Source organism: Sinocyclocheilus rhinocerous, unplaced genomic scaffold, assembly GCF_001515625.1.
Source record: "Sinocyclocheilus rhinocerous isolate Xijiao unplaced genomic scaffold, SAMN03320098_v1.1 scaffold963, whole genome shotgun sequence".
Taxonomy (NCBI): domain Eukaryota; kingdom Metazoa; phylum Chordata; class Actinopteri; order Cypriniformes; family Cyprinidae; genus Sinocyclocheilus; species Sinocyclocheilus rhinocerous.
The window spans coordinates 119,032-146,517 of NW_015638949.1; the positions used below are offsets into that span (position 1 = coordinate 119,032).

General features: G+C 38.4%; 1 protein-coding gene across 5 annotated transcripts in view; it reads left to right on the top strand.

The window, feature by feature from the left end:
- LOC107750235 (forkhead box protein P1-B) overlaps positions 1-27,486 on the top strand; it is a 157,402-nt gene that overhangs the window by 114,554 nt on the left and 15,362 nt on the right. For 4 of the 5 annotated variants that reach the window (XM_016565528.1, XM_016565530.1, XM_016565534.1 and 1 more), the window contains 5 exons: positions 2,614-2,751; positions 3,892-3,984; positions 9,991-10,132; positions 16,305-16,497; positions 21,890-21,997. In XM_016565528.1, coding sequence (XP_016421014.1) covers positions 2,614-2,751; positions 3,892-3,984; positions 9,991-10,132; positions 16,305-16,497; positions 21,890-21,997 — 674 coding nt within the window. The remainder of the gene's footprint in view (positions 1-2,613; positions 2,752-3,891; positions 3,985-9,990; positions 10,133-16,304; positions 16,498-21,889; positions 21,998-27,486) is intronic. The other variant, XM_016565531.1, reaches the window with a different exon arrangement.

The following is a 27,486-nucleotide window of genomic DNA, read 5'->3' on the forward strand; positions in this document are numbered from 1 at the left end:
GCGCATGCGCAAAGCTGACCTCATACGTCATCCGCCCGGAACTGCTTCTGTTTACAACAGTGAGCGCAAGCTAGATTCAAGTGATTATTACGTTTTGAATATGGAAATTTTTCTTACAAAAACGCATCGATTTGCTACAGTAGGCCTTTGTTCACCCCCGGAGCCGTGTGAGACACTTTTTTTATGGATGGGCGCTTTTTATTTCACTTCTTTGGGACTGAAGCACTGCAACACCCGCTGACTGCAATGATAGAGCTTGGAATAGCCAGGACAGTTTTTAATATAACTCCAACTGGATTCGTCTGAAAGAAGAAAGTCATATACACCTAGCATGCCTCTGGGGTGAGTAAAACACAGCCTAATTTTCATTTTTGGGTGAACTAACCCTTTAACTGAAATTACCATACAAAAAAAAATAAACTTTTTTTTACTAACATACAAAACATTTTTACTAATTTGTGTTTTAAAATATAATTTGTAAAGGTTGGAACCATTCTTAAAACCAAGCAACTTTTTAAAATAGATTTTATAACAGTTCCAACTACCAAATAAAGTTTTTTTTTAAAAGCGTTATAGTTAGTTTCTGAATTTGACAAAAAAAAATAAATAAACTCATAAATACAAAGTTTAATGCAATTTGAAATGTTTAAGTTGTAAATTTGTCTTTATTTATACATTATAATTAAGAAAAAAGTTCAAAACCAAATTCAAAAGTAAAGTTTACTCAAAACCAAAGATCTCTCAAACATTTCAGAAAATTTTACAAAAACAAATTGTTTGTTTAAATGTTACGTTGTAAATTTAAATCTAATCAAGTCAAATTAAATTAACTTGAGTAAAAAGATCAGTTACTCTTCCAAACTTTAAATTTCAAAAACTATGTAGACATATTAAATAATAATAATAATAATAATAACAACAACAACACAATAAATAACACAACAAAATTACTAAATCTTGAACTAAATTTAAAATGAAAACAGAAAATAAAAACTATTTTATAATATTCATAAAAACTATAATAGTAGCTCTATGATAAAGTAACACTGCAAAGTATAAATTTGAATTTCTTTGCCAAGTATAAATGTGCCCGTGCCTGGTGTCTGTGCGTTTTAGCTTGTATTGTCTCACCACCCACCCGTCTGCCTCTCTGACCTTCAGAATAGTTCATCAAAATTAGTGGCGCTGAGAAACAAGGACATGAGTGCATAATGACTGTGAAATGAAGAAATCAAGGGGTGCAGCCTATGCAAATGGTGCGCTAAGTCATGTGAAAAATGGGTTGCATATTAAGACGTAACACCCGTGTGTTGGGGTGCGTGCGTGCGTGTGTTTTACTTTGATCCAAGCAACACATATCCATTTTGGTGATGAGTTTTTAACACATTCAACCCTTTCTTTGTAACATTGTGTGTATTTAGGAAGTTCTTTAAAGGTTTTCTGTTTTTTATTGTTATATTTAGTGTGGGCTGAAATAGGCGGAGACAATGTGGAGGTTAACCCCGGTCCTTACAGAGAGAACAGACTCAATTACATTCATCAAGACTGGAGTAATTCAAATGCGTGTCAGCGGTTCTGAATCAGATGCAATTGGGGTAACCTTGGTGAAGGGAGACTGTCGCCCTAATGTCTGGCCAATCAGGAGAAGATTTGAGACGTACATCTGCGATCTCGCTAAAACACGCTGGGGATATGTTAACAGTTGCAAATGCCCGCCGCTATCAAGTTCAGCACAGACGTGGTTTGTCACCCAGTGTCACAAAGGAGATTTTAATGACGTGGAGTATCTGACACTGAGACACACGCATATACTGTATTCATGCAGCCTCTCCTCTAATTAAAGACCCCTGTCAACAGCACGAGGACCCTCTCAATGTCCTCACACCTCATTTTGCTTTCCGGCCATAATATGTTCATTCATTTTATTCTGCTTGAGCTTGTTTGAATGCCCTTTAATGTGTGTTTTGATGTATTTTTTTAGAGAGGGACTGTTTTTTTCCATACTCATGAATTGTTTTTGACGAACTAACAAAGAACACAGTCGACAGCACATCCTGCATTTATTCGTGTTAATTGATATTCAGCGATTTTAAGTTTATGTACACAACGTTATGGTACACCGAGAGAGTTGTGACCCATTTTAGTGAAGTATCGCAGGGACAAGACGCTTCACACTGATGAAAGGGGGGGCAATCATGAAAAAAATGAAAATACAAAACGTATTCACACAGTCACATGCAAAACATGGACAGCACTCCAGAATAATGGCCAGTGGCCTTGTCAGTGGAGTGGGACGTTTGATGAAAGGGACGTTCTGTGGTTGTTCGAGTGTGTTTGTGTTTGTTTGTGTGTGTGTGTGTGGTGTTGGTGTTTCTCTTTGTATCTTTCAGTCTCCCATCAGTCAACACAGCTTTGGCTTCTCGTATCACTGGTTCTGAAAGCTCCTCAGGTGGTTTTAGAGAAACAGATCTTGATCTCATAGCACATTCATCTGGTGACAGGTTACTGACAGGACATATGATATGTTATCTTTAGTGTATGTATTGTGAGTATTGTGTGATTATCCAATTGTCATTGTATTCATAGGTCTGTCCTCTTCCTGTGTTTGTGTAGGTCCCAGTTTCTGTTGCTATGATGACACCACAGGTCATAACTCCTCAGCAGATGCAGCAACTCCTCCAACACCAAGTTCTGAGCCCACAGCAGCTCCAGCTGTTACTGCAGCAACAACAAGCACTGATGTTACAGCAGGTACGCACTCTTGTTCTGTTTCAGAGCATATACATTTCTTCTGTTCGAATATTACTCAGGCTTTGGCAAACAAACAAACAAGCCATTGAGGGTCTGTGTGTCACAATGGGCACAATGTGAAGTGGAGTTCAATAAATAAATTAGTAAAAAATTTAATTAATTAATTAATAGTCTGAATAAATAATTTGGAATAGATTACGATGTAATATGTTATAGTCATAATGTAATTTATAATCTTATAAATTAGCAACAACAGTAATACTATGAAAAATGTTCCTGGTATTAATAACATTAATTTTTTATTAGATCATTTAGATAATTATCATAATATAATTTTTATAATTATTGTTATTATTATTATTAATATCATCATCATAATAATACAATGAAAATTAATACAGCAGGTAATATAGTCTGTTAGTCTCGTAGCAACATGTCGGGTATATTTCAACACAGTTTTGTACTGTTATTATTATTATCACAATAATAAAATAATACAACATGTAAATATAGTCTGTTCGTCTTGTCTAGTTAGTTTTAACATGACGTGCATATTTCAGCTGGAAATCAGATTTTAGAGCTAGAACTATTATTTATCATTACAAGTATTTAATTGCCAAAAGCATGCCCTACAAACAGTTCATTTATTTTTCATTGCATTGAGCATACAGTACATCCCTCTCTTTCATCTGTTTTAACTGTTGCTCAATCTATATGACCAACAAATAGGCCGACATTTTTTTCTTGTATTACAAGAATTAAAAATATTCTAATGAAACAACTTGTACAATTCTATGGTAAATCTGTGACACATGACTCAAAGAATTCCACACATTCTGATTATGAACTCTGACTGTAGGTTGTTCCTGATTCTCAGGAATTTTTTGGTTTTGAAATGAGAGTGAGGGATCTATAGACAAACTTGCAGATGTTCACAGTGCAAAACTTCTGTTCGTATTCAAACCGGTTTAGAAATAAATGTATAAGTATTATTATGCCACATATTTAATATAGAAGAAATGAGGTAATGTACTGTAGTAAAATGTCTTAATTCTAAGGATCAGAGTGGGGGGAAATAATAAAACATAACAGAAGTACTGAAGAGGTGTCTTTAGTTTATGACTCTGTGTGATTTTGCAGCAGCAACTCCAGGAGTTCTACAAGAAACAGCAAGAACAACTCCACCTTCAGCTCATCCAGCAGCAGCATGGCAGCAAACAGCAGAGTAAAGAGGTATGCTGACTGTATTACTTTACACATACGCTCAGCCCTGGTGTTCATTACCTGCCCCCAGTGCATCCAGCAGCTGTTTCCCACCAACAGAAGTACAAAAGCTAAACCATTCCAGCACCTCTGTGTCATCTTATTTTGAGTTTTAACAATGGGAAGAACCCTTTCCCGCTCTTCTATTTCTACACCAGCAATAATCTTTTTCTGTTTAATTAGATTTTCTGTTCTAAACAGTTGTGAGATAAAATGTATTTCTGTGATGTTGCCCCATCCAGTATAATCTACTTTTTCCAAAATAAATTTTTCCTTCTTTTGGAAGGAAGTCATGTGGAAGAGGATTAGGGCCAAGCAAAAAAAAAAAAAAAAATCTCGAGATTAAAGTCATTATAATGCGAGACTAAACTCGTTAAATTTCAAGAAAAATGTCAAAATAAAATGTTGAGAATAAACTCATTAAATTGCGAGAAAAAAGTTGTTGTTTTGAGAAAAAACTCGTTAAATTCAGAGAAAAAAAGCAGAAATTAAATGTTGAGAAAAAACTAGTTAAATTCAGAGAAAAAAAGCCGAAATTAAATGTTGAGAATAAACTCATTAAATTATGAGAAAAAAGTTGTTGTGTTTCGAGAAAAAAAATAACTTAATTAAATGTTGAGAATAAACTCATTAAATTATGACAATAAAGTCTAAATAAAATGCTGAGAATTAACACATTCGTGTCATGTTCATTTTATCTCGTTGGACAGTGTTACTCAACTTTGCAGTGGCGCAGGTCGTAGAGAGTAATGCTCGCGTATGTGGTCGACCAGAGTTTGTTTCTGCCTTTTGCCAAACTCGCTCTTCTTCCTTTTTTCATCACATATCACATCGGATGCTATTTACATTAAGTGAAAATAGTGATATATTCTATTTACTCTAAGTGACAACAGCAGCATTTTTAGTGATGTGCTATTTACACTAAGTGAAAATAGTGATTCTATTTACGCTATGTAACAGTAGCAGATCTTTGCAATAAGTGTAAATAGTAATTAGATGCTATTTATACTTATAAATAGAGACAGATACTATTTGCACCTCAGTATTGTTGTACATTAACAGGATGCAATAATAAAACAGTAGCATTTGCAATAAGTGTAAATAGTAATTAGATGCTATTTATACTTATAAATAGAGACAGATACTATTTGCACCTCAGTATTGTTGTACATTAACAGGATGCAATAATAACATTGAGTGTAAATGATTTTATTTATTTAAATTATTAAATAGACGCTGCCTTACTGTTAAAAAGCCTTCCTTATAGCCTACTAACCCCTAAACCTACCCAGTTAATACATCATTATTAAACACTCGTTAGGCAATTGATTTCCACTTTTCCGATGTGATATGTGATGAAAAAAGAAAGAAGAGTTCACAAAAGGCGGATTCGAACTCTGGTCAACAGCATAGGCTTCATCCACGAGCATTGCTCTCTACGACCTGCGCCACTGCGAACGCTGATCAACACTGTCCAATGAGATAAAATGAACATGACACGAATGTGTTTATTCTCAGTATTTTATTTCGACTTTTTTCTCAAAATTTAGAGAGTTTTTTCTCGAAAAACAACGACGTTATTCTCGAAATTTAATGAGTTTATTCTCAACATTTTATTTCGACATTTTTTCTCAAAATTTAACAAGTTCAATTTCGCATTATAATGACTTTAATCTCAAGATGGTTTTATTTTTTTATTATTGTTTGTCCCTAATCCTCTTCCGTACTTACGGTCGCCAAGGCAGCATTTATTTGATCAAAAAGTCAAAATTACAGTAAAAGCAGTGATATTATGAAATATTATTACAATTTTAAAATGTATTTTATTCCTGTGATGGCAAAGCTGAATTTTCAGCAGTCATTATTCAAGTCTTTAGTATCACATGATCCTTCAGAAATCATTCAAAAAAAATTTGAAGGAGTTCAAAAGAACAGATTTTTTGAAATGGAAAAAGTCTTTACTGTAACTGTATCAGTTTAATGCACACTTGCTGTATAAAAGTATTGATTGCTTTAAAAAAAATCTCCCTGAACAAAACTTTTGTGAAGAGTAGTATATGTTTCAACTGATTGTCACATTCCATGTTAAAGGGGTCATAGGATGCCCATTTTCCACAAGTTGATATGATTTTTTAGATTCTTAATGAAAAGTCTGTAACATAGTTTGGTTAAAATGTCCCAATGGTAGTGTAAAAAACAAATGTTTTACCCTGTCAAAAACAGCTCTTTTCAGATCAAGCCGTTTTTGTAGCATTTTTCTTTAAATGTTAATGAGCTCTGCTGACCCCGCCCCTCTCTTCCGAGCCGAGCCGCTCTCTGAGGGACTGTTTACTTTAGCCGCATTCAACAGCTCATTATTAGGAAAGATGATTTGCAAAGATTCATTACAAAACATTATACTCACTTCTTCTGTAGTTGAGGCTGGATCATGAATGATTCGCGCGAACAGACGCATTTATTTTTATCATTTTAGGGTGGTTGTGTACACACACTGCCAACAAACATTTCAGTTCAAACAACTTGTAAAAGTGCATATAGCATCCTATGACCCCTTTAAGCATCAATTGAGTATGTATTTGGTGGGGAAATCTGTGTAGTTTTGTCACAGTAAAATGTATTAAATCAATCTAAAAGTACAGTCTTATTTGCCAAAATATTTAATAAACAAATATTTGTGATTCAACAAGAAATAGGTGCGCAGAATCCGTATAGATCCTTTTATGAGCGCTCTGTGTATTTATATTTATGTGTACGATATGACCAGATTGAATGGTACATGAGGTTTCCCTATTGACAGAAATACGGCACAGTTGTAGTATATCTGAAGTGTTCTACCTCTTTGTCTTTCTCTGTCTTTTTTCATTTTAAGGCTGTATCACCAGCTGTGTTTCTGGCTGCTCTAATGACAGCAGGATATGGCAATGCTCTGGACAAAAGAAGTGATTATTGCGCGGTCAAAAGCAGTTCAAAGACAATCAGAGTTTCACTTTTTAACTTCCCCACCGAGAGCTTCATTCTGTAACAGGAGAGAGAGCGTATAAATGAAGGCGAACTTTATAAAACACACACACATACGCATACACATGTTCTCACATGCTTACTTCAAAGTCCCCCAGCTCGCTAATTAATGAACTGGGGGCTTCAGTTGTGGACAAGTTGTGGTGCGTTGCCTCCATAAATCAATGAGACAGGACTGTTTCTCTTGCCTCTGACAGAAGCTGTCACTCTTACTCTCTTTCTATCTCTCTCTTTCCCTCTCTCTCATGTTAGAAGGACAGTCGAGGGGAAGGGGACTTTAAAATGGGAGGGGGGTTGAAAGAGGGAGGGTGGCACCGTCAAAAGAAGAAACAATTGATCAGCTGAATGGAACGTGACGAACAGGAAGAAAAACACCATTTTAAAGAGTATTATGTATGATCACAGGAATTTGATGCAGCCCTCAAGAGGCTCTCCTCCGTCTGCGCGTGTTTTTCTCTCTCGCGCGCACGCTCCCTTTCTCCCCCTCCTTCGGCTTTCTCTCGTGCAGTCATCAAAAGATGGAATACGAATTGTTGCAGCGACTCCCCCCATGGGGGTCAGACAATAACCCCCCGCTGCTGCTTTGTGTCTCTTTTATTTAAAAGACAACAACATTTCTTAGGTTTTCAAAGATTTTTAACTTTGGATTGGAGAAGAGACAATAAAAGGGCCTGCCAGCGTCAGTCTGGATCATGTTGTCAACCTCTCTGTTCTTGCCTCTCTCGCGTGCCACTCCGAGTTAACCTCCCGTTCGCAAGCCGGGCCGGCGTTAACACTTAGGTTAACACTTGTGTGCCAAGAAAGATCTAGAGTGGCCCAGGCTTTCCTTCATGGGGACATACAGATGAATATAAATACACTTTATAATGCGGTTCAATTTATTAACATGCAATTTGTATCACAAACTAATACTCTAATACAGTCCAATCAAATCCCAAATGAAATCAATTGAAATAGTTTTAAATTTTGTGTCATGTGGTTTTGAGCCTTTTAAAGTTAAAGGTAGATGATATCTCTTACATTATTTTATTTGAAAACAGTATTTTACAGAAAAGTCAGCATGGTGTTTTCTGTCAATTTTCATGGACTTTTTGCTTTTAATTGTCCTGATAATGAAAGAGAAGACAAGGATAATGTGATCAGGACATGACCTGGAACTGAACCTGCCTCTCTGTGGGAGCACCACAGCATGCATATGTTTTACTACCACTGTGCTAACCATTGACATTAAAGCATTTGTATGTCCAAAGCCTCGTGATCAGGGTTAGAGCGGGGAGAAAGAGAGAGAAAAAGAAACAGACCTTTGACAGGCAGATGAGGATGGGTGGACCATGAATGAGAGAGGAAAAAAAGAGAGCGAGCACATTATCAGGCTGTTTCAGATCTGTTCTGGGTCTAAAGGTTGACCTGTTCACGGCTGTGCTGCGGGACCTTTTTTGTGCGCCTTCTGTTTGGAGAAGTAAACACAAAGTAAAGCATCCTGTGTTTGGGAAGAGGGTGCGGCACACAGCTTGGCAAAGCTAGTTTGCGCTTTAATGTACCAACAAACATGCGCACACACAAACACGTGACCCTTGGGGTCCATTTATTTTACCTCTGGCCCTCAGAAACCTTCAGAGGAACCGTGCCGTGATTATGGCAGATGTTTAGCCATTGTTATGATGCATCGAGGAGGTCATAAACAACAGTATTAGCATTGAAAGAGGTCAACGGAAGGGTTCAATAGCCCTGTATCTCCAACACATCGTCCATTTGTTTTGACTGAGAGGTGATTGGGGATGTTAGATAATTTCCTCCAATTTATCGTTCTGACAACGCAACAGTTCCTTCGCCCATTCCTCCCTCTTCTTCAGTCTTTCAACACCCTCTTCTCCCTATTTCCCTTCCACTTTTACTAACTCTCCCCCTTTTTCCTCTCAAAATTTCCCCAGTCCTATTCCACTTTCCTTTTTCTCGAAACTCCATTCCATTTGTCCAGATGTGAGTAAGTGATATATTACCGTCTTTCTCCAAAAGAAGACACTTAACACAAACTCCCTCAATGATATGATATACATTGCAATGCATGTCATGATTCAAAAATCAGTTAGTTCAATCAATTGTTAAACATTCCAACTAGATAAATTACATAAAGAAACTGTTATAATGTCAAATTCAATAAATGTGTTAAAAAGCATGTTTAAGGAATCTCACGCGTTAAGGCATTAACATTTACTATGCCTAATGCGTGCATTAATGAATCCCAAAAATGAAATATATTTATTAAAAACATTAAAAATATGTTATGAAAATGAAATAAATATTAATATGTAAAACGTCAGTGCACTGAACCTTATTGTAAAGTGTTCAATTTTTTAACAGTTCAAGACATTAAATCAAATTTGACCCTGTTTATTTTATGCATAAATATCTTGATGTGCACACTTCAAATTATAAAGAAAAAAAATCATAGCCTTGAATGAAAGTGTAATTTGTCTTAGAAATGACTTTATGCAATATAATAAAAAAGATTTATCACAAAATATATAAAATTAACACACACACTGCTCAGCTCTCCTCCTATTGCATGGTTACCCTGTTACTTCACAGTCCTGATTTATCCAAAGGAGACAATTGGTTGGCTCTGCACTTACACGCTGCTGAATATTACAGAGCTCTTTTCAGTCACATGTTGTTTGCGGAGTTATGAATGGCCATAATTAAAATCCTGTGGCTCTTATTAGGAATGATTAACAACATTTCATTATTTGTCATGAGCCTCCCTGACTCCTCGTTAATTAAGAGGTGACGCAAATGTGGGAATGTACCTGTCCATGCCTTTTTGTGTGTGTCTGTGTGTGTGTGTGTGTTTAGCAGCCCAGAGTGAAATAAGTATGTTTGTGCACGTGTTGACATAATTGTTTGTGAGTGTGCGGATGATATGTAGACCTCTCATCCTCTCTCCGTATCCCTCGGCAGGTGTCTGCGCAGCAGTTGGCGTTCCAGCAACAGCTGCTCCAGGTTCAGCAGCTCCAGCAGCAGCATCTCCTGAGCCTGCAGAGACAAGGGCTGCTGTCCATTCAGCCCAACCAGACTCTGCCCCTGCACTCCCTCACTCAGGGTAAGCACAGACACATCCATCTCCCCTTAAGAGGATTTTCACACTGAGAGCAACAGAAATTGCTGACAACAACTGCATGAAAAGTTCAACAAAATTATTCACATGATTACAACATGAATTTTCATCAGCCTCCAAGAAAATATCACTTCTTATCACACTGCTTGCCTGATATGGCTTTTTTATGTTTCCCATACCTGGAGTATGCTTTATTTTATTTTATTTATTTATTTATTTATTTTTTGCTAAATTCAGGGGGTGGGCATTTAATGATCAAAAGGTCATATGAATACAAACATGAAAAAGAATTTTTTAAAAAAAAAATCTTTTTTTTTAAACAAAGTTTTGCACTTAGTGTTGATTTTTGAACATTTTACAGATGCATGCAAAATTAGGGGAAATATTGTGCTTGGTGAGAATAGGCTTTTATGTGCTTTCTACATTATAGTTTCTGTTGCTTTTTTCTTTTAGAATCAGAAAATGTCTCCTACATTTCCACACGTCCTTCACATATGCATACAGTATTTCTCTCTTTTAACTCTATTGTCTTATGTTGGCTCCCCTTCTGCCCTAAACATACTAGCACCATTGTTTTCTAACTTCAACCCACTAAACTAGTCAAAGATTAATCACTTCACAAACAGTCAGTGAGTCAAAAAGGTGTTTTTCCAGGAGGTGTATTGCTTTATTTTCCTTGTCATATTTACTTAAGGAGCAGCAACAGAATGACAAAGACTGCATTCATACCGGTTTTGTTTTTGTTTCTTTCGAAAGCTGACTGTACTCTCTCCAGGCTAAGACAAACAAGCCCATAACAAGATAAGGCCGTATAAAGGCTGGGGAGTGGGTGCTTGGGTAACACGCGAATACAAACTGTGTTTGTTCAGTCTTGTTATTGTTTGATCAGGGCATAGTCGGAAAGCTGAGCCACTCCACATACCCACGTTGCCCTGAGGCTGGGCGAGGCGATGCTTTACGATCCAAAGCCACAGGCTAGTGTCAGACAGGAGGCCATCTTAGCGAAGAATGATTTTTTTTTTCTCCAACAAGTGATTGAATGACATCTCAGAGCAGTCGTTACCCAGGGAACATTGCAAGCATGCCAGGCCCAATCAGAGGACAGTAATGAAAAATGGGATAGGACACGTGCTGATTTTCTACTGCAGAACACATGAGATATTGTATGCATATATAAGCGTGCTTGGCAGTGTATTTTCTAGTTTAGAACCTGGTTGTCTAATATTAGTCCAAGATAGTGGATATGCCTGATTGGGTAAATAGTTTTAGGATTCCTTGAATCTTATTGGTGGTTAAGTGCTAGGAAACAGAGTAGAAAATAAACTTCTTTTATTAGCCACTCTTGCATTTTAATTTATTTTTGGACTCAATTTAGGCTTTTGTTTTCTTTATTCATCACTAGAATCAAATTAGTTTTTTTCAAATGCACATCTTTGTGTTTAAGCAGTGCCATTTCTTGTCAAATGTCAGTCTGAGATGTCGCCTGGCACAGTGGCTGGTAAATTTGGGCCCAAATTTGGCTGGAATGGGGTGTAATTTCATACCCTGATTAAAACACTTGTCATTGTGTGTGTGTGTGTCCTGCACATTTTCTGCTTCACTGTTAAAAGTTATTGATGACCTTTTTTTTCTTTCACACTTCACTGCATTCTTTCATGCTCCAGCAGCCCAGTTTTCCATTCGCAAGATGTAATCTACAACATTCAGTAGTTAACTAAGTAGTTAGCATTGGTGTGATAACTTATGTTACCTTCTCATGTGTGCGTGGTGATTATGTGCTTGGGCAAGCTACTAAGGAAGATTACTCAGCCAGCGACATGGGCTGAAATGGGCTTATTTATTAGACCCTCTGACTTTGATGTTTGAATAAAATCTTTTTACATCACAGCTTTACATTTAATGTACAGGCACATCCAGTCATTTTCTACTAAATTTAAAAGACTGTTTTTACAAGTATGCAAGCTAGCTCTCTGGCACGGCGCAGACATCTGAGACTTCAATCAAAACAATGTGTTTTAGATCGTTGTATTCGAGGTTGGATCACTTTTTGGACTTTTTGACGTTAATGTTTTGGAGAGGGTCAACTGAAGTCTGCTATGAATTGTAGCAATGTGTTGGAGGAGATAAAAATCATAAACTGGGTCCAGTAAGAAAAAAAAACAGTGGACTTAGCAGTTTGAGTAATAGAGTGAGAAAATAAACAGAACAGATGAATATTCAAGAAATGCAGACAGATTAGGCGTATTTGGTAGAGTTAAACCATTTCTCTTGTGCCACGTACACAATGCAAACTTTTGGGAGTAACAACCATATTTAAATATGGTGTGAATCCTCTAAATAGTCATTCTGATCATTCTGTGTGAATGAAATACAGGTGTCACTCTGGATCCTATGATAGTTGGGACAAAAAAGTTGTTGTTTTTTTAGACTTATATGTAACAAAAAAAAAAGTATTTTTAGTGACTTGTTAATTGTTTTATAATTATTTAATTTCAAATTTTACACTTTTTTTACGTTTTTTTTTTTTTTTTATCACTGTCATTTACCTTTTGAGCATTTTGCTGAAATTTGGTGGAAAAAGAAAAATTCCTTAACGCGTCGAATTAATATCTGAAATTTTCTTGAGTAAATTACACTTGTGAAGAACTCAATTTTTTGTTAACAGAATTGAATTAGGCAGAAGAGGCCTGGTCGTCTGCATTGACGTGGCTGCCGCATGTGTGTTTGTCCCTCATCTTCCACACTATTAGCCCACTCTCATCTAAATCTGTGCCTTCCTACACACACGTTATGAATCCCTCTAGTTCTAGAGTTCATTCTCATCCCCAGCCGCACATTAGTTAAGTTGTCCAGTCAAGGGCCACAGGACACCGACAAGACAAATTTGCCACTAATATGAAAGCAGTGAATGTGACCAGGCATGAAGCGCGATGTGCGCGTGGACCCATCAGGGGACTCCGGCCCCTCGTCCGGCTTCGCTGGCAGTGATTGATCGGCTGGCAGTACGGCACTGTTTAATAGCTTCTGTAGCATTAGGGAGGAACATATTTTAGGCCTAAGGGCTGCATATCAAAGGCCCTGGTGATCATAACCCCTTTAACAGGAGGGAGAGAAGATCTCTGCCTCACAGAACAATAAACTAATAGTAGTGTCAGTTTGCCCCCAGTGGCGCGGCGGCGGTCTCGTCGAGGAAGACGCGGCCGCTGCTTTCCGCGGTCCCTGCGCGCGACGGCATTTTTTATCAGGCTGCTGATGGGCCACAACTAATGTGGTTGTGAACCTTAAATCAACTTTCCGCTTGCTCGAACACGGTCACCAGGGTACCGGGGTACAAGGACAGGAAAAGGTGGAAGCGAGAGTTCGGGGCCCCTGTCTGGGTGTCGCCGCTACCTGCTGCGGTAAAAATTGAGTTGCTTCGCCGGCGATCAGTCAAACGTCTCAATGACATCCATTTTTTAAAAGTGCAAGTGTGTATCTTTGGCTTTTAATGAGAGGATGTGCGCCGCTGAAAAATGACTTTAGGGCTGTTAAAGCGATCTGGAGTTTGCAAGACGGATTTAAGGACAAAGAACTGTTTTAATGCCATGTGTTATTTGTGAAACGTCACATCCATCATCTGCTACTAAATGACGATAATGCTGTGACGTTTGCCAGATTGGTTGAGAGGTCATGTGAAGATATATGCAGGCAATTTTGAGAGATACATCTGTGGGAAAGAGAGAGACGGGGGATGGAAACCAAGACTTAGAGCGAGATACAGACCTGCAGAGGAAAAAGGTTTATGGGGGGTGTCAGACACAACAACGCAGCTTTGTACCACTCTGTTAGCCCACTCATCAGCTCCCCCTCCTCCCTCTGGCTTGGATTTGTTTCAGTAAACAGTGGTGTCGGGGTCACCTGGACTTGTGGGTAATTGAGGGAGAGTGGGCCGCCCTGTCAAGCACGTCGGCTAAAAATACACGCACACTGTCACTGCACTCCAAGTGGGGGGAAAATGATTGTTCCCCTCTATGTCCAAACCCAAAAACAATCACCAGCGCGTGACCTTCTTGAATCCACACGGACAAGTTTTTCCTCCCTCACAATGACAACAGCAAAGACAAAAAAACAATCGAGTCGATATCTTTGGACATCGCCGTCAGAGTTTCATGAGGACGTTAAAAACACTGCAAGACGGCACAAAAAAGCCCAAGGAAGCAACGTGGCACGTGGGAAGGTTATTGATTCGTCCTGCAATAATTTCCGCTGGCTCTTTTATATGCAAACGATCTTGTGTGAATTTATGGCAGTCCTACCAGACTCATTTCACAGTTTTTAGTCTCTCTCGCTCTGTCTCTTTGTCTCTCTCTCTCTGGAGTCTTAGCCGCCTCATTAGCTTACTGTTCTCCATTACTGGCATAATTAAAATCTTTAGTAGCTTATCAAATTAAAAATATTTTCTGCTGATCGTATTGAGATCTTCACCTCGCCGTTATTTTGCCACAACAGGAATAAATTAAGACTAAGCGATTCTTGCACAAATGTATTATGCCGGAGCGCTTGAAAGAGGCCACTTCTGGTATCTGTAAAGAGAATTATTATGAAGGAGAGAGTATGAGAGAGCGAGGGGGGGAGGGAAAACAAGGAGACGAATGAAGATAACCAAGACAAAAATTGCTCTCCATTTGCTTTCGCACATTTCGAAAATCGATTTAATTGTGATGTTAAGCGATTGATCCCCCACCGCCCAAAACAGCCCCTTCCCGTTTAATTTTACAGAACATACAAAGGACTTTGTAAAGTCACACAGTGGGTGCGTTCCATTCAGAGCTCCATTCTTATGCGCTATTGCTGAAGGCAACATTCATCTTTTTTAGATTTGTCCAAATGCATGTATTTGTGTATATATCTTTATAGTATACAGTACTGCTCAAATGTTTGGGGTCACTAAGATTTTAGTCAAAGAAATTAATACTTTTATTCAGCAAGGACACATTCAATTGATCATAAGTGACAGTAAAGTGTCTGTTTCAAATAAATGCTGTTTTTTGAACTTTCAAGTCATCAAAGAATCCTGAAAAAAAGTATCACAGTTTCCACAAAAAATATTAAGCAGCACAACTGTTTTCAACATTGATAATAAGAAATGTTTCTTAAACACCAAATCAGCATCTTAGAATGATTTCTGAAGATTTCATTACTGGAGTAATGACTGCTGAAAGTTCAGATTTTCCCTATATCACAATTTGATATTATTTTTGATCAAATAAACGCAGCCCTGGTGAGCATAAGAGACTTCTTTCAAAACTTTAACAAATCTTACTGACCCCAAAGTATTACATGCATAGCATCATGTCATAATATTTAAATAAATACAAACGCTTCTGAATATGATGGAGGTTCTTTAAGAACATGGCTGCTCAAGTAGGCTAATTTCATTGTTAGCTCTTCTAATTCTCATCCTGGTAGTGCTAGTCTTAGAGTCAGCTAGATGAAACACGTGGCGTATGTGGGTGTGCATGTAAGTGTTTGTGTGCGTCTGTCACAGAATTGAGGCAACATCTTGTCTTCAAGCTATTTTTCTTCCCACTTATCTTCTCTCTTTTTTTCAAAGGACGCATGAGCTGCAGTGTGCTTGACTTGTTAAATGAGGTTTAAGTCGTCTGTGTCAATTGGAGGCGGTGCAAAACTTTAAGCATTTTGCACATTAACATGCTTTCAAGAGTATTACCCTGGGGGCTTGTTCGTTCTTTCACTTTCTCCCTCTCTCTCTCTCGCAGAGAGGGATGTTTTTGTGGTCTTGTTTTGTGTGTGTGTGAGAAAGAGCTGGCTGACTTCCTTGTCAGAGAAATAATGGTGATTATTCAGATTTCATGCCTTGTCTGTATGCTAATTATTTACTTCAAGCATGAAATGTGCGTGAATGCCAGGGAATTTTTGTACACAAACACGCTTCGCATAGCACGTAGGGGAAAAAGAGCGAGCGTGAGAGAGAATCGTAGAGCGAGAGGGCAGGCGCCGCGTATCAGCCTGTAGTGGAATAATTAATGCCCCCCTTGTAGTGGAATAATTAATGCCCCCCTTTTGTTTACTGAGCCCTTGTTTTTTATTTAATTATGCCATGAGTAGAACCAGATTAGCTGTTAATTGATTTAATTATCCAATTTGTTTGTGGCAGGCATGATTCCAGCCGAACTGCAGCAGCTGTGGAAGGAGGTGACAAACAGCCATGTGAAGGAGGAGAACAGCGCGACCAATAACGGTCACCGGGGTCTGGACCTGTCATCCCCCTCCCCCGTTCCCCCCAAAAACCACAACCAGCATGGATCCACCAACGGCCTGTACATCAGCCACTCGCTCAAGAGAGAGGGGTAAGACTGCTCAGACATTGAGCCACTGGAGGAGAAAATTTTGTTCTTCACTTTTGATCGCTGACTTTGGTATTTGGGCAAAATCTGAGCACAGTTTGAGACACTGTTGAAGACTAGAAGAGACACATATGAGATTATTTTTAAATATTCAATTGTATTGACTTCTTGGAATCATTGAGGCATCATTACCCCTGTTGAAGGTGGATAAAATTCAAATTGATGGACAGGTACCCACAGGGCATTTCCTGCATGTGAATATTAATTTATCGCTTCTAAGTACCTTGGCATTTTCATTAAGGACCGGGCCTGTCCGCTTAGTCTTGTTCATCAGGGAATTCCAGTTAAACACCTGAGAGAATGGCACTGTTAGAATGGTTAGATTACTGTAATGAAAATAAAATCTTTTTCATTATTATGGCAACTCCAAATTATATTCATTTTATTTTTCTAATAATTCATTTCATTTACTTATTTATGATATCCTAAACAAAACTTCAGAGATGTCATCAGAGCAATTATTCTTTAATTAACTATTCTGAATCAATGCATTTTGTGCGGCAGAATGTGCATAAAGAGCAGGTAATTCAGTACAGTTATATGTAACAGTTGCACAACACAGCACAGCTTTGCTAAACACTGTAAAGCCTCTTTAAAGCTCTGACACAAAGATTTATTTGGAGAAAGCATTGCATCGCTCTGTCTTTAAGGAAGAGATTAATTTAGTTTATAACACATTTGCTTGTTTTCATGTGCTCAGGCATGATTTTTGAACCGCTGGTGCGAAGCCTCCAGGCACTGTGAGCTAATTTATTTGTCTCTCTCTCTCTTTACATCTGACTTAGATTTGGCTGATCAAAACCAACATGTCATTATGAAAGCAATGCGAATGAAAACACATTTAGTGCTGCAAAACAAGCTCTAGCTGAAGGTAAAGGGAGAGTTCATGTATATGTGTAGCTACTTTTTCTACTAGTGTAGAGCAGAATGGAGTTCATGACAGGTTCAACATGTCAAGGGTTATTTAAAATAGCCATGATGTCACTGATGCTGTGGGGTATAATAGGCACTCTTTCTTTCTTTCTTTTGTTCTTTCATTCATTTGTGCCACTCAAACAGTTCATAAGAGGCTTGACTCACTATTGATTGTTAGCATGTACTTTGTAAAGTACTTTGTACTTTGAGCACAGAAATTCATTACACTCAATACTGACTGAAAAATCTGTTTTCGTTTATACTGAATTAATTTTATACATGTTTTGCTGTATTTATTGAAATACACATTTATAAAGAATGTTTCTCTCCTTCATTTTGGATGGATTTTCTACTAAGCTTGTAGTAATTCTTCATTTAGGAACACTTGATTTTTTAGATAATAAAAAGAAACTTGAGGGGAAGATGGGAGAATATGTAATTGAACCCTAGTAAAAAAATGTTATACATTTAAAATACATTTATTTCATACTAAGTATAGTTCAAGTCCATTAACATATTTACTGACATATTGCTCGAGACTTACTGATATAAACATTCTAATGAAACTTTATTTGGAGTGTACTACTTGTGCACAATATACATTTCTTAATATTAAGCCTAAAATGTGATTTAATGTCACTATTGATGAGGATTGTATGATCTTTGAATAATATCGGTCTTTAAATGCAAGATATTTAAAGTGTACCTGAAGTATACTTGCAGTAGTACTACTTTAGCACTAATTTCATACAATTAAAGTGCATTAAGTACAAAGTTAGTTGTTCCAATTTAGCAGACTTTAAGTATACAAGTTTAGTACAGTACAATTGCAGGGTATTTTTAAGTACATACATTTGTAAATGTATTTGTAGTATACTTAGCATGAAATAAATGTATTTCAAATACATTTTAGTATATTTATTTTTCACTACGGGAAGAGACACTGTAAAAGGTTGAAAGCTGTTCTAATCTACTCTTTAAAACTAGAATGAGTGTTTGCTTTTGCTTTGAAATCATACTGGTGGATAGAAAGGTTCCCCTAATTGAATAATCACCCAATTATGCTGTCTAGGTAGGCAGCTCACTAGTTTTTTAATCAGAGCCACTTTATTCTATTTCTCTAGCTCTTTTTCTCCCTCTCTCCCCCGAATTGTAAGTCTATCACCCCATTTCCTCAAAGTGCTTAAACAACTAGTACTCCATCACAACACCACAACTCTTTTGTGCCATAGTAGGCTTGAAACACTCAGAAAGACATGTTGGAAAACTAACTGCTTCGCTCCCTGCCTCTCGCTCTGTGTCAGAGATTAAAGAAGATGTCAACAGCAGTTTAGCACCCATGCCGTGAAGAAGGCGTTTTGTTGACTGAGGATCTCAGATCTGTCAGAAAAAGGGAGCAGGTGACCACCCCTCTCTCTTCCATCCGTTAGCTGAGGAATTAGTGCTGGAAATGCATCCAAATCATTACTATTCACATGCAAAAGCACATTAGAGAGACAGTGCTAATAACATGGCGCTTTGATGGTTTTCTGTGTAGCAATAACATCCGTGTTCTTTTATTAGCAAACACATACTCCATCACTACACCTTACAGGGCATCCAAGAAAATGTAACACATTTTTAATCTGTAGAAGCTTCGTTGCTTGGAATCCAAGGTTTTGAGTGGAAGAAATGAAATGTCATCATTGCACACAAACGTTAATGAACTTTTAATTGATGCGGTTTTCCCAAGTCCCTCTTGTCGTGAAACATGCGGGCGGCTGTGCACTGATGGACTCTGCCCTAGCTCTCTCAGATTGGTTTACCGCCGGGGTCTTAAGCACCGTGCAGGCCGTTTCATGTGTCATATAAAATCTGGCCAGTCGCTGCGACGCCTGCAACTAAAACCTTAAGTGCATCCAGCGGCATCATTCACTGTCTTTTCACTTCCGTCTTAAAGGAAGGAGAGAGAAACTCAATCACTTCGTGCATGTTTAGACACGATGCTTCCCTGCTTTTAGCAGCCTCCATCGGCTCCCACTGGTGCCTGCACAGAGACAACTACCACATGCACACCCAAATATGATAAAAGCCTTCGACGTGTCAGTCCACCCGACCCATCGGTGCTCAGATAAGGGACAAAAAGCACTCATGAACCTGTGTGAACCTTTCTAAGGTGATTGGAAATTAGGTGTGTGCTATCTGACCAAAGCCCAACAGGCCAATACCTCATTTATTTTTTTTATTTTTTTTTCAGGGTCTGGGACGGGTTTAAAAAATATACAGATGGCTTCCATTTCAGCATTTTCAGTTCTCTTCATTGGAAGGGAAAGAGTGTCAGTCTGTTTGAGTCGCCTCACTTCATTCTCCTCCCAGAATCATTTAGGAATGCTGCACTCAGGGGAATTAAAACCCAGACAATTCGTTTTAAAGAGATAAATAATCAGATTTGCCCCCCTAAACGAGGCCCGTAACCTCCCTTTTAATTGATCTTCAACTCTGCAAATGATAATTAAAACATTGGGGGGTTGGGAGGGGATGTTTGGTTGGGCATACTGTAGAGGATTGAGTCAGGGGTCCGGGGATTTTGCCAGTAGACTTAGAGGAGGAGTGTGTCTTTGATGATTTCTCCCCACATGAAGACGTGAGTTAGAGTAATAGTGTTGTGACAAAGTGCTCAGTTACTGTCTGAGCTCTCCAGACGTCAGACCTCTCTCCTTCTTCGTTAGGTTGGCTACGATGATACTTATTTGCTCAGTGCATGATAGTACGATCCTAAACCATAATGTAATGAAAGATGATAGGACAGAGCCGAGCTGCCTCACAGGAAAGCATTTAGGCTGTTGCTGTAAGAGCCGATGAAGGATATAAATGCACATGTGGTGGTGTTTTTGATGCGCTGGGACTTTTTTTAATTATTAATTTATTGCCTCTTTTTACTTTTAACCTTGAATGCAAAGCAGATGGCACCTTTTTGCTTGTTAAACTATAATTTAAGTTTATATTCAAGTCTGTCTTCTTGTGTTTGTCTTATTTTTAAATAAAGAACTGGAGAAGTTACCACACTTACACACTTCAACAGACAGACAAGATCACTGACAAGCTTTGACTCTTTGTATTTGTTGTTTTTTTGTACGGAATGAATGAGGTCAGTATAGAAAGAAAGCCTATGGTGTCTGTCAGTCTTCCTCTGAGTTGTCATTTAAAACCGTTTAGTCATCCATTGTTCAAAATGAGCTTTGTTTTCTGAATCCACAGGCCTTTAAGCTTTTCACAACTCAACTCATATTTATATATCTATAGCCTACATCATCTTGGAATTAATTAAAACAAGTAATGGTGCACGACATGTTTCTTGTTTAAAAGGAAACAGTAAAAAATTCAACATATATTTTTATCAAAATTGAAAATGGTTGCCTTAATATGTTCATGCTTATGTTTATTTAGTTTATATGAGCTTTTAATAGATTTTTTGGCACATCTTAATATTTTACATCAGAAAATATAACTGTTATAAGATTATTGTCTTGAAATTGGCATATTTTGTCTTTTTTTCTATTTCATTGCATTGATAAAACATGTTTTACACCTATTTTGTTAAAGGTGTGTGTGTGCGTGCGTGCGTGTGTGTGTGTGTGTGTGTGTGTGTCTGTGTGTGTGGTGTTTGTGTTGCGTAAAAACATAATCTGCTTTTTTTTGTTAAATCCTGATAATTGCAGCTATTGAGAGTTTTCTGTCTGAATAGGTCTAAGCTTTATGTTATATTAATTCAGCTATATATTAAATTTAACAAATGCCACTGCATTTCCTTCTGCAGATAAAACAACACTTCTGAAATTGAGAAAAAAAAAATAGGTGGATCTTCGCTGCTAAGCTTTCTTGTGCCTGCGGTGTAGTTCATATGAAAGCATGCTGCACTGAGCTGTTGACGACCCTGTGCAAGCGAATAAATTGATAACAGGTGGGGTGTGTTTACTGTTTGCGCTTGGCGGGAGTAGGCCAGATGGATTTGGGAGCTTCCTGTTGTGGGAAACACTTGTTGCTCCAGGTGGATGGCAGGGGCCACGGTTCAGTGGTCAGGGCTAAAGGACGTGCTGTCTCTCAGAGCATCGTGCTGCCCTGATCAAAGCATTCCTCTGTGCGCATCAGAGGAGACCCATAATTGGCTATTGATTGGCCAGCACCGGGAAGCTCAGAGGCTGCAATAGGCTGACAACTTCAGCTATGCTGAAAGCAGAGATCACATGGTTGCGCTGATCACACACTTCCTGTAGAAGTCAGTGGTCATGTGAGAGTCAGTGCTGTGTCAATAAAACAACAAGCTGCAATGGTTTTTTGTGCTGAAGGGGAAGGTTTCTTTATTAGTTGTCATGCGTGAATATGTTGTGTATCAAATATTAGCAGCCTTGATATCACACTAATGTGTCTTTTCTTCTTGTAGATCAACGTTGGATGATCATTCTCCTCACAGTCACCCTCTCTATGGTCACGGAGTCTGCAAATGGCCAGGATGTGAAGCCGTGTTTGAAGACTTTCATTCATTCCTGAAGTAAGTATCTCACACACACACCCACACCTGTAATTAAAAAAAAGGAATTTTGTTTACAGAATTCCATTTGGAAATATTCTTTTGGAATTGTATATGGAATTACAATTTGGAACCAATTTTAAAGGCTGCTGATTAGATTTTTTTTTTCTCATATAGGATTCTAACTAAAACTAAAGCTAAAGCTTATACATGCAAGAACATACAGTTCCCCTGTTAAACTATTAAGATTACCAGCAGGATAAAATTAAAATTGGGACTAAGAACTAATGTGTTCTCAAGGATCCTACTCTTTTAATTTTAAATTAGAATATTTTTTGTTTGTGTAATGTTGGAATTTGTGTAATGTTGGAATCCTATGAGAAAATTTTGGATCCATTGGGATTATTTCTAAATCATACTGCAAGTCCATATAAAATTCCACATGGAATCCTGTGCACATTTCTGGTCTTATAAAAAATCAACCTAGTGTCCCATTACAGTATTTTTTCATTCCCTTTCCTGGTTTTTTTCCTCTCTCTGTGTGGGCTGGGTTCTTGACGTGGGTGTGCGGTGTGCTGCTCTTTGCCTGCTCTCTGTGGTGTGGTTTTCCTCAGGGTTCTGTGCTGCCTGCGATAACTGCAGTCCCCATGGTGATTACTGACACTTTGTCCCAAAACAAACACGTGGGTATGTTTATCTACGGTGGCCCACATTCTGAGAGTACAGCGGGTTTGCCCTTGTCTGCCTTTTTACAGACAAGAAGAAGTGATCTTCTAGTTCTTTCCCCCTCTCTCTGTCTGAGTCTCTCTCTTCTTGCTTTTAGAAACATATCATTGGTGCTTGCTATTAATATTGCTCATATTGAAGGTTTAGGCATTTGAACAAACTTTTTGACATGGGCTAGTAAGCATCCATCAAACAAAAGCCCAGAACCCCCTAGCAGCCACATATCAACACCCAGAAACCACCTGCAACATACAGAAATTGTGGGAATGAGTTGTGCCAATCACTCATCTAAATGACTTATCACATACGTTTCACATTTTAAATTAGTTTATTGAGAGGTTTTGTGTTGTGTTGTTATGCACACTAAAATTTTGGGGTCTGTAAGATTCTTTTAAAGAAATTTTTTGGGGTTTTTTTTGTCAAAAGTGACAGTAAAGACATTTATAATGCTACAGATTAAAGAAGATTACTAAAGATCTATTTCAATTAAATGCTTTTCTTTTGAACTTTCTTTTGAATTACAGTTTCCACAAAAATATGAAGCAGCAAAACAATGATAATAAGCAGCAAATAAGCATATTAGAATCAATTCTGAAGGCTCATACAACACTGAAGACTGGAGTAATGGCTTCTGAAAATTCAGCTTTGCCATCACAGGAATAAATTACATTTTAAAAAATATTAAATTGGAAAACAGTTATTTTAAATTGCAATAATATTTCACAATATTACTATTTTTACTGTATTTTTGATCAAATAAATGAAGCCTTGGTGAGCATAAACTCAAAAACATAAAGTTTCTAATTTTTATTTCTTTTATTTTGTCTGAGTTTTTTTATGTGACATATAGTAGAGATCTGGGGTAGGCCAAATTCGATCTGCATCACCCAGACAAGCGCCACTGTTTTTTTTTTAAGCATGTGCGCTAACCACTGCACCACAGCTCCTACTGTTGCAATGGTTTTACCTACAACCAGTGTCTGTTCACCTGCCCACTATGTATTAACTGACCCGTCCATGCTGTTAAAGTCCAGTCTATACTGGCCAACACAAAGCTCCACGCTCCCTAAATAACACCTAAACCCAAGGTCAGGCTAAAGGTGCACAGTTTACACAGCATTTCCCCTGATCCCTGCTCTGAGGAAGACCTGGTCTCACTTAATCTCCACTATGTATGTGTGTGTGTGTGTGTGTGTGTGTGTGTGTGTGTGTGATGAGATGATGAAAACGTGCTGTGTGGCAGCAGATCAGTGAGTGTGTGTCAGTCTGGATTAGTCCCACTCTAAACAAGATATGACACTGTTCCATTATCCTGAGTTCAAACTAAAACAAGCCCGACTCAAAGATTCACAAGCTGAGACCAAAAGGAGAAAAACGAGTGGTAAGCAGAACTACAGCTGCACTCCTACCATTTTTTTCAGTCTTGTGTGCTTTTTTTTATTATTTTCCACCTCTGTTTCTCTTAGGGTCGTTGCTCATGTGCTTCTCTTGCCAGTTTATTTGAAGGCATTTTTAAAACCAGCCCAGGCTCTGTAAACACTTTTACAGATAATAACATTATCTATCTCGAATCTGTGTTTACCTGTGGAGAAAAATGTAAAGAAGTGTATTCGCTCTCCACCGAGAGCTTAGAAAGAAATTTTGCTGCCCTGTTTTTTCTAAACCACGCATCTGTTACGGTATGTTTTTGGATTGTGGTTCACGTTGTTGCCTTTTTTCTATTGGCCAAAACCATGATTCATCATTTGCTTATTGAAATAAGAGAAATTAGCATTTCAGAGCTGAAATCAAGCTTGAGAGCGAGAGTGAGAGAGAAGTGCTCTCTTTAAGTACACTCTGCAGTGTTTACACAAGTGTTTTTATCATGGCAACATCTTGTTTACTTTTCTTGTCTGCCCTAAACTGCTTGGAACATGTTGAGAAAACATTTGGAGACTCTCTACAAAGCCGCTTTTGTAAAAAGCGAGGCTGGGTGAGAGTTCAGCTGGCAGGCTGAAGGTGTTAACCGTCCATGCGCTAAACATTCCCACATGTACATCCTCCACCCGATGGGCCCGAAGAACCATAAACAGAAATCAGGGAGTAAATTAGCTGGATTATAAGAGTTTTCTGGGTAGCTAAAGACGGGTGCCTGGGGCGACGTGGCAAGGAACGGTGAGAGATGCGCACTAACGTCACATGGATCTCTGCAGGCTGAGCCAAAGGCAACAACCAGTGATGTGCAGCGGTGTTGTTTTAAATCATACGGGTATTTGTTATGTCTTTAAATGAAAACATCTCATACCTAGTCATGCTGGATGATAACATTTCCAATAAATAAAAAAGGAAGCGGTGATAAACCGATGTGTGTTTTTCCAGTGGGACAGGAAGGGTGGGGCAAAGGTTTAGAGAACAGCTCAGGACGCTTTTACAAGAGGTCAAGGGCATCCATGACCTGGTATATTTGAATGGTCAAACTCAGTAGTGCTGCCATCTAGATGCAATAGGACACATCCTGTGTGTGAGTTTCAGTATTTATCTTTTTTTTTAATTCACATTACTTTGTAAATTCAGTTTCAACAGTATTAGTCTTAGAACTGGTTTCTGCTTACGATTACTTGTCACAAACATGTGTGTTGTATTTCCCATCCTGGAAAGTGTGTTTACCCATCAAACACAAGCAGTATGAGTAAACAAAATCAGTAGATAAGCATAATTCTTTTACGCAGTGTGAGAAGATAAGGAAAAACTGACGGATGCTTAGCTATTGAAACCGCTGCATGTGTTTGGGAGAAACAATAGCTCGTCCAGCCGTCGCTCTAATAGAAAGACCTTTCAGAGCGTCAGCCTCCCAGAGCATCATTAAAACCTGGGCTAAAGGACAGCTAGCTTCAGTGATATGTAAAATGCTGACTGTTTAAGTAATGTCTATTTAACTTGTTTTATTGTGGCCATTTACATTAGGGGCTGTCATCCTGCCAGAAAGCTTTTAAACAGCCTTCGTTTGAAGTCCAGAAAGTGACACATGCCAGTGCTCATAGTCTCTCCCGACGTCAATTCTGCCGTTCTCCGGAGCTCCTCTTGTCCAGACACTCTTCCGAGAGGCTGCATTAAGGGCCATTTGAATATTTAATTTCCTATTAATTATGCACTGTGACTCTACATGTCATTAGACGGAACGGAGGAGAGGACGGGGAAAAAAAGAGAAACGTCCACTGTAACAAAGGATGAAAAAAGGTAGCGGGGGCTCGCAGGGTGCCGTGAACTACGAATTCCAAAGCATGTCACGTCCAGCCGCGTTCACTGAAAATGCAAGATGCCCTGTACCTATTTTATCTCTCCACAAATGAAAACTGGGTGGTTGCTTTGAAATGTTTATATGATCCCTCTTCAACCTTCCCTGACTTCAAAAGCAGCTTGTTTTTAGTTGATTAATGTTGGAATCCAGAACAGACACAATATAGTTTTAAACAAGGTGTGGATGTATCGTGGCCATGTTAAAACACTCGCCATCCCTAATCCTTGTGTTATTTTTACGAAGCAATCAATTCAGAATAACTTAAAAGGTGCGTTCACGCTGTGCCAACGTTCAAAAAGACACGTGGTATTTATATGCTCATTCTGAAAGCAAACAGAGTCCGTTTTGACACACATTTAGGTCATTTCCCTTTCAAGGTTGAGTGCTCCACTTCCGAAGTCAAAACTGCTCTCTGTCACGAGTGTTGTCGAGTGTGTATTCCCCACATGTATTTTCAGCCGTGCTCGTATGTTGTCTTTATTCTTAATAATGGCGCCGCTGCCATCATGTCACGCCACCTCGCCAAATTTATTAGGCCATCAACATCAGTTCTGGCTCCCCTTGTCTCGGCCCCTGCTCAGGTCCGTGCACGACACTTTGATTTGCGGTGGAAGACTGTAAACGTGCATTTGGAAAGACGAGCACGTGGAAAATGCTAGTGTTCCGTTCCACCAGCCTCTGCCTGGTGACAGTGACCTACATGGTCAGCGAAGATGCGATATAATTTATGATATATATAATATATTGGATCCATTAGCGGGCATAATGAAGTAGTGAAATGAAAGGGTATTTGTGAAATCAGTTCAAACATCCTGCACGGATTATGATTAAATGATTAATGAAATGCCCCTGCATAAGCATTTTCAAACCATAATTCATGCGAGGGCTGATAAAAATCCTCCAATCATATTTCCTTCACTCGTGAGTCTTATCTCCACCATTTTATATAAATCACCACAAAAAAAAGGAGAGGTAAAAAAAAAAAGAAAAAGAAAGCTTGGCCCGCTTTGCCGAGGCCAGCTATTTATTTAGATTAGTTATAAACGTGCGGGGGAGAAAAAAGGTCTTGGCCATATAAAATAATCATGCATAATTATATTCATAATTCAAGTTTATGACAGATTCCATCTCTTTTCTCCTTGTTGTCCTTTGCCTTTTTCCTTCTGGCTTCATTTGAGTTCTCTTAATCTAGATGACATAATTAACTGCAGAAGCCACCGAAAATAAGAAGAATCCATTTAATTTTAAAAGCTGGGAGGGTTGCGGAGTGCACATCTGACGATTTATAATATCGTTTTTTCACCTGAGTTTGGCGAAGCGCTTCTTTCGTCTGCTCAACTTGGTTTCTGTAGGTTTGCGTGGAATCGGGCAGTTCGTGAATTATGCATGAGGCGTGTAAAGAGCGCTTCTATTTCCGGTAATGCAGAGATCTTGTTAGAACACTCTTCATTTGTGTTTGGGGAATTTGATATTTGTGAATGTGTGGACATTGGCTTTATTTACTTTT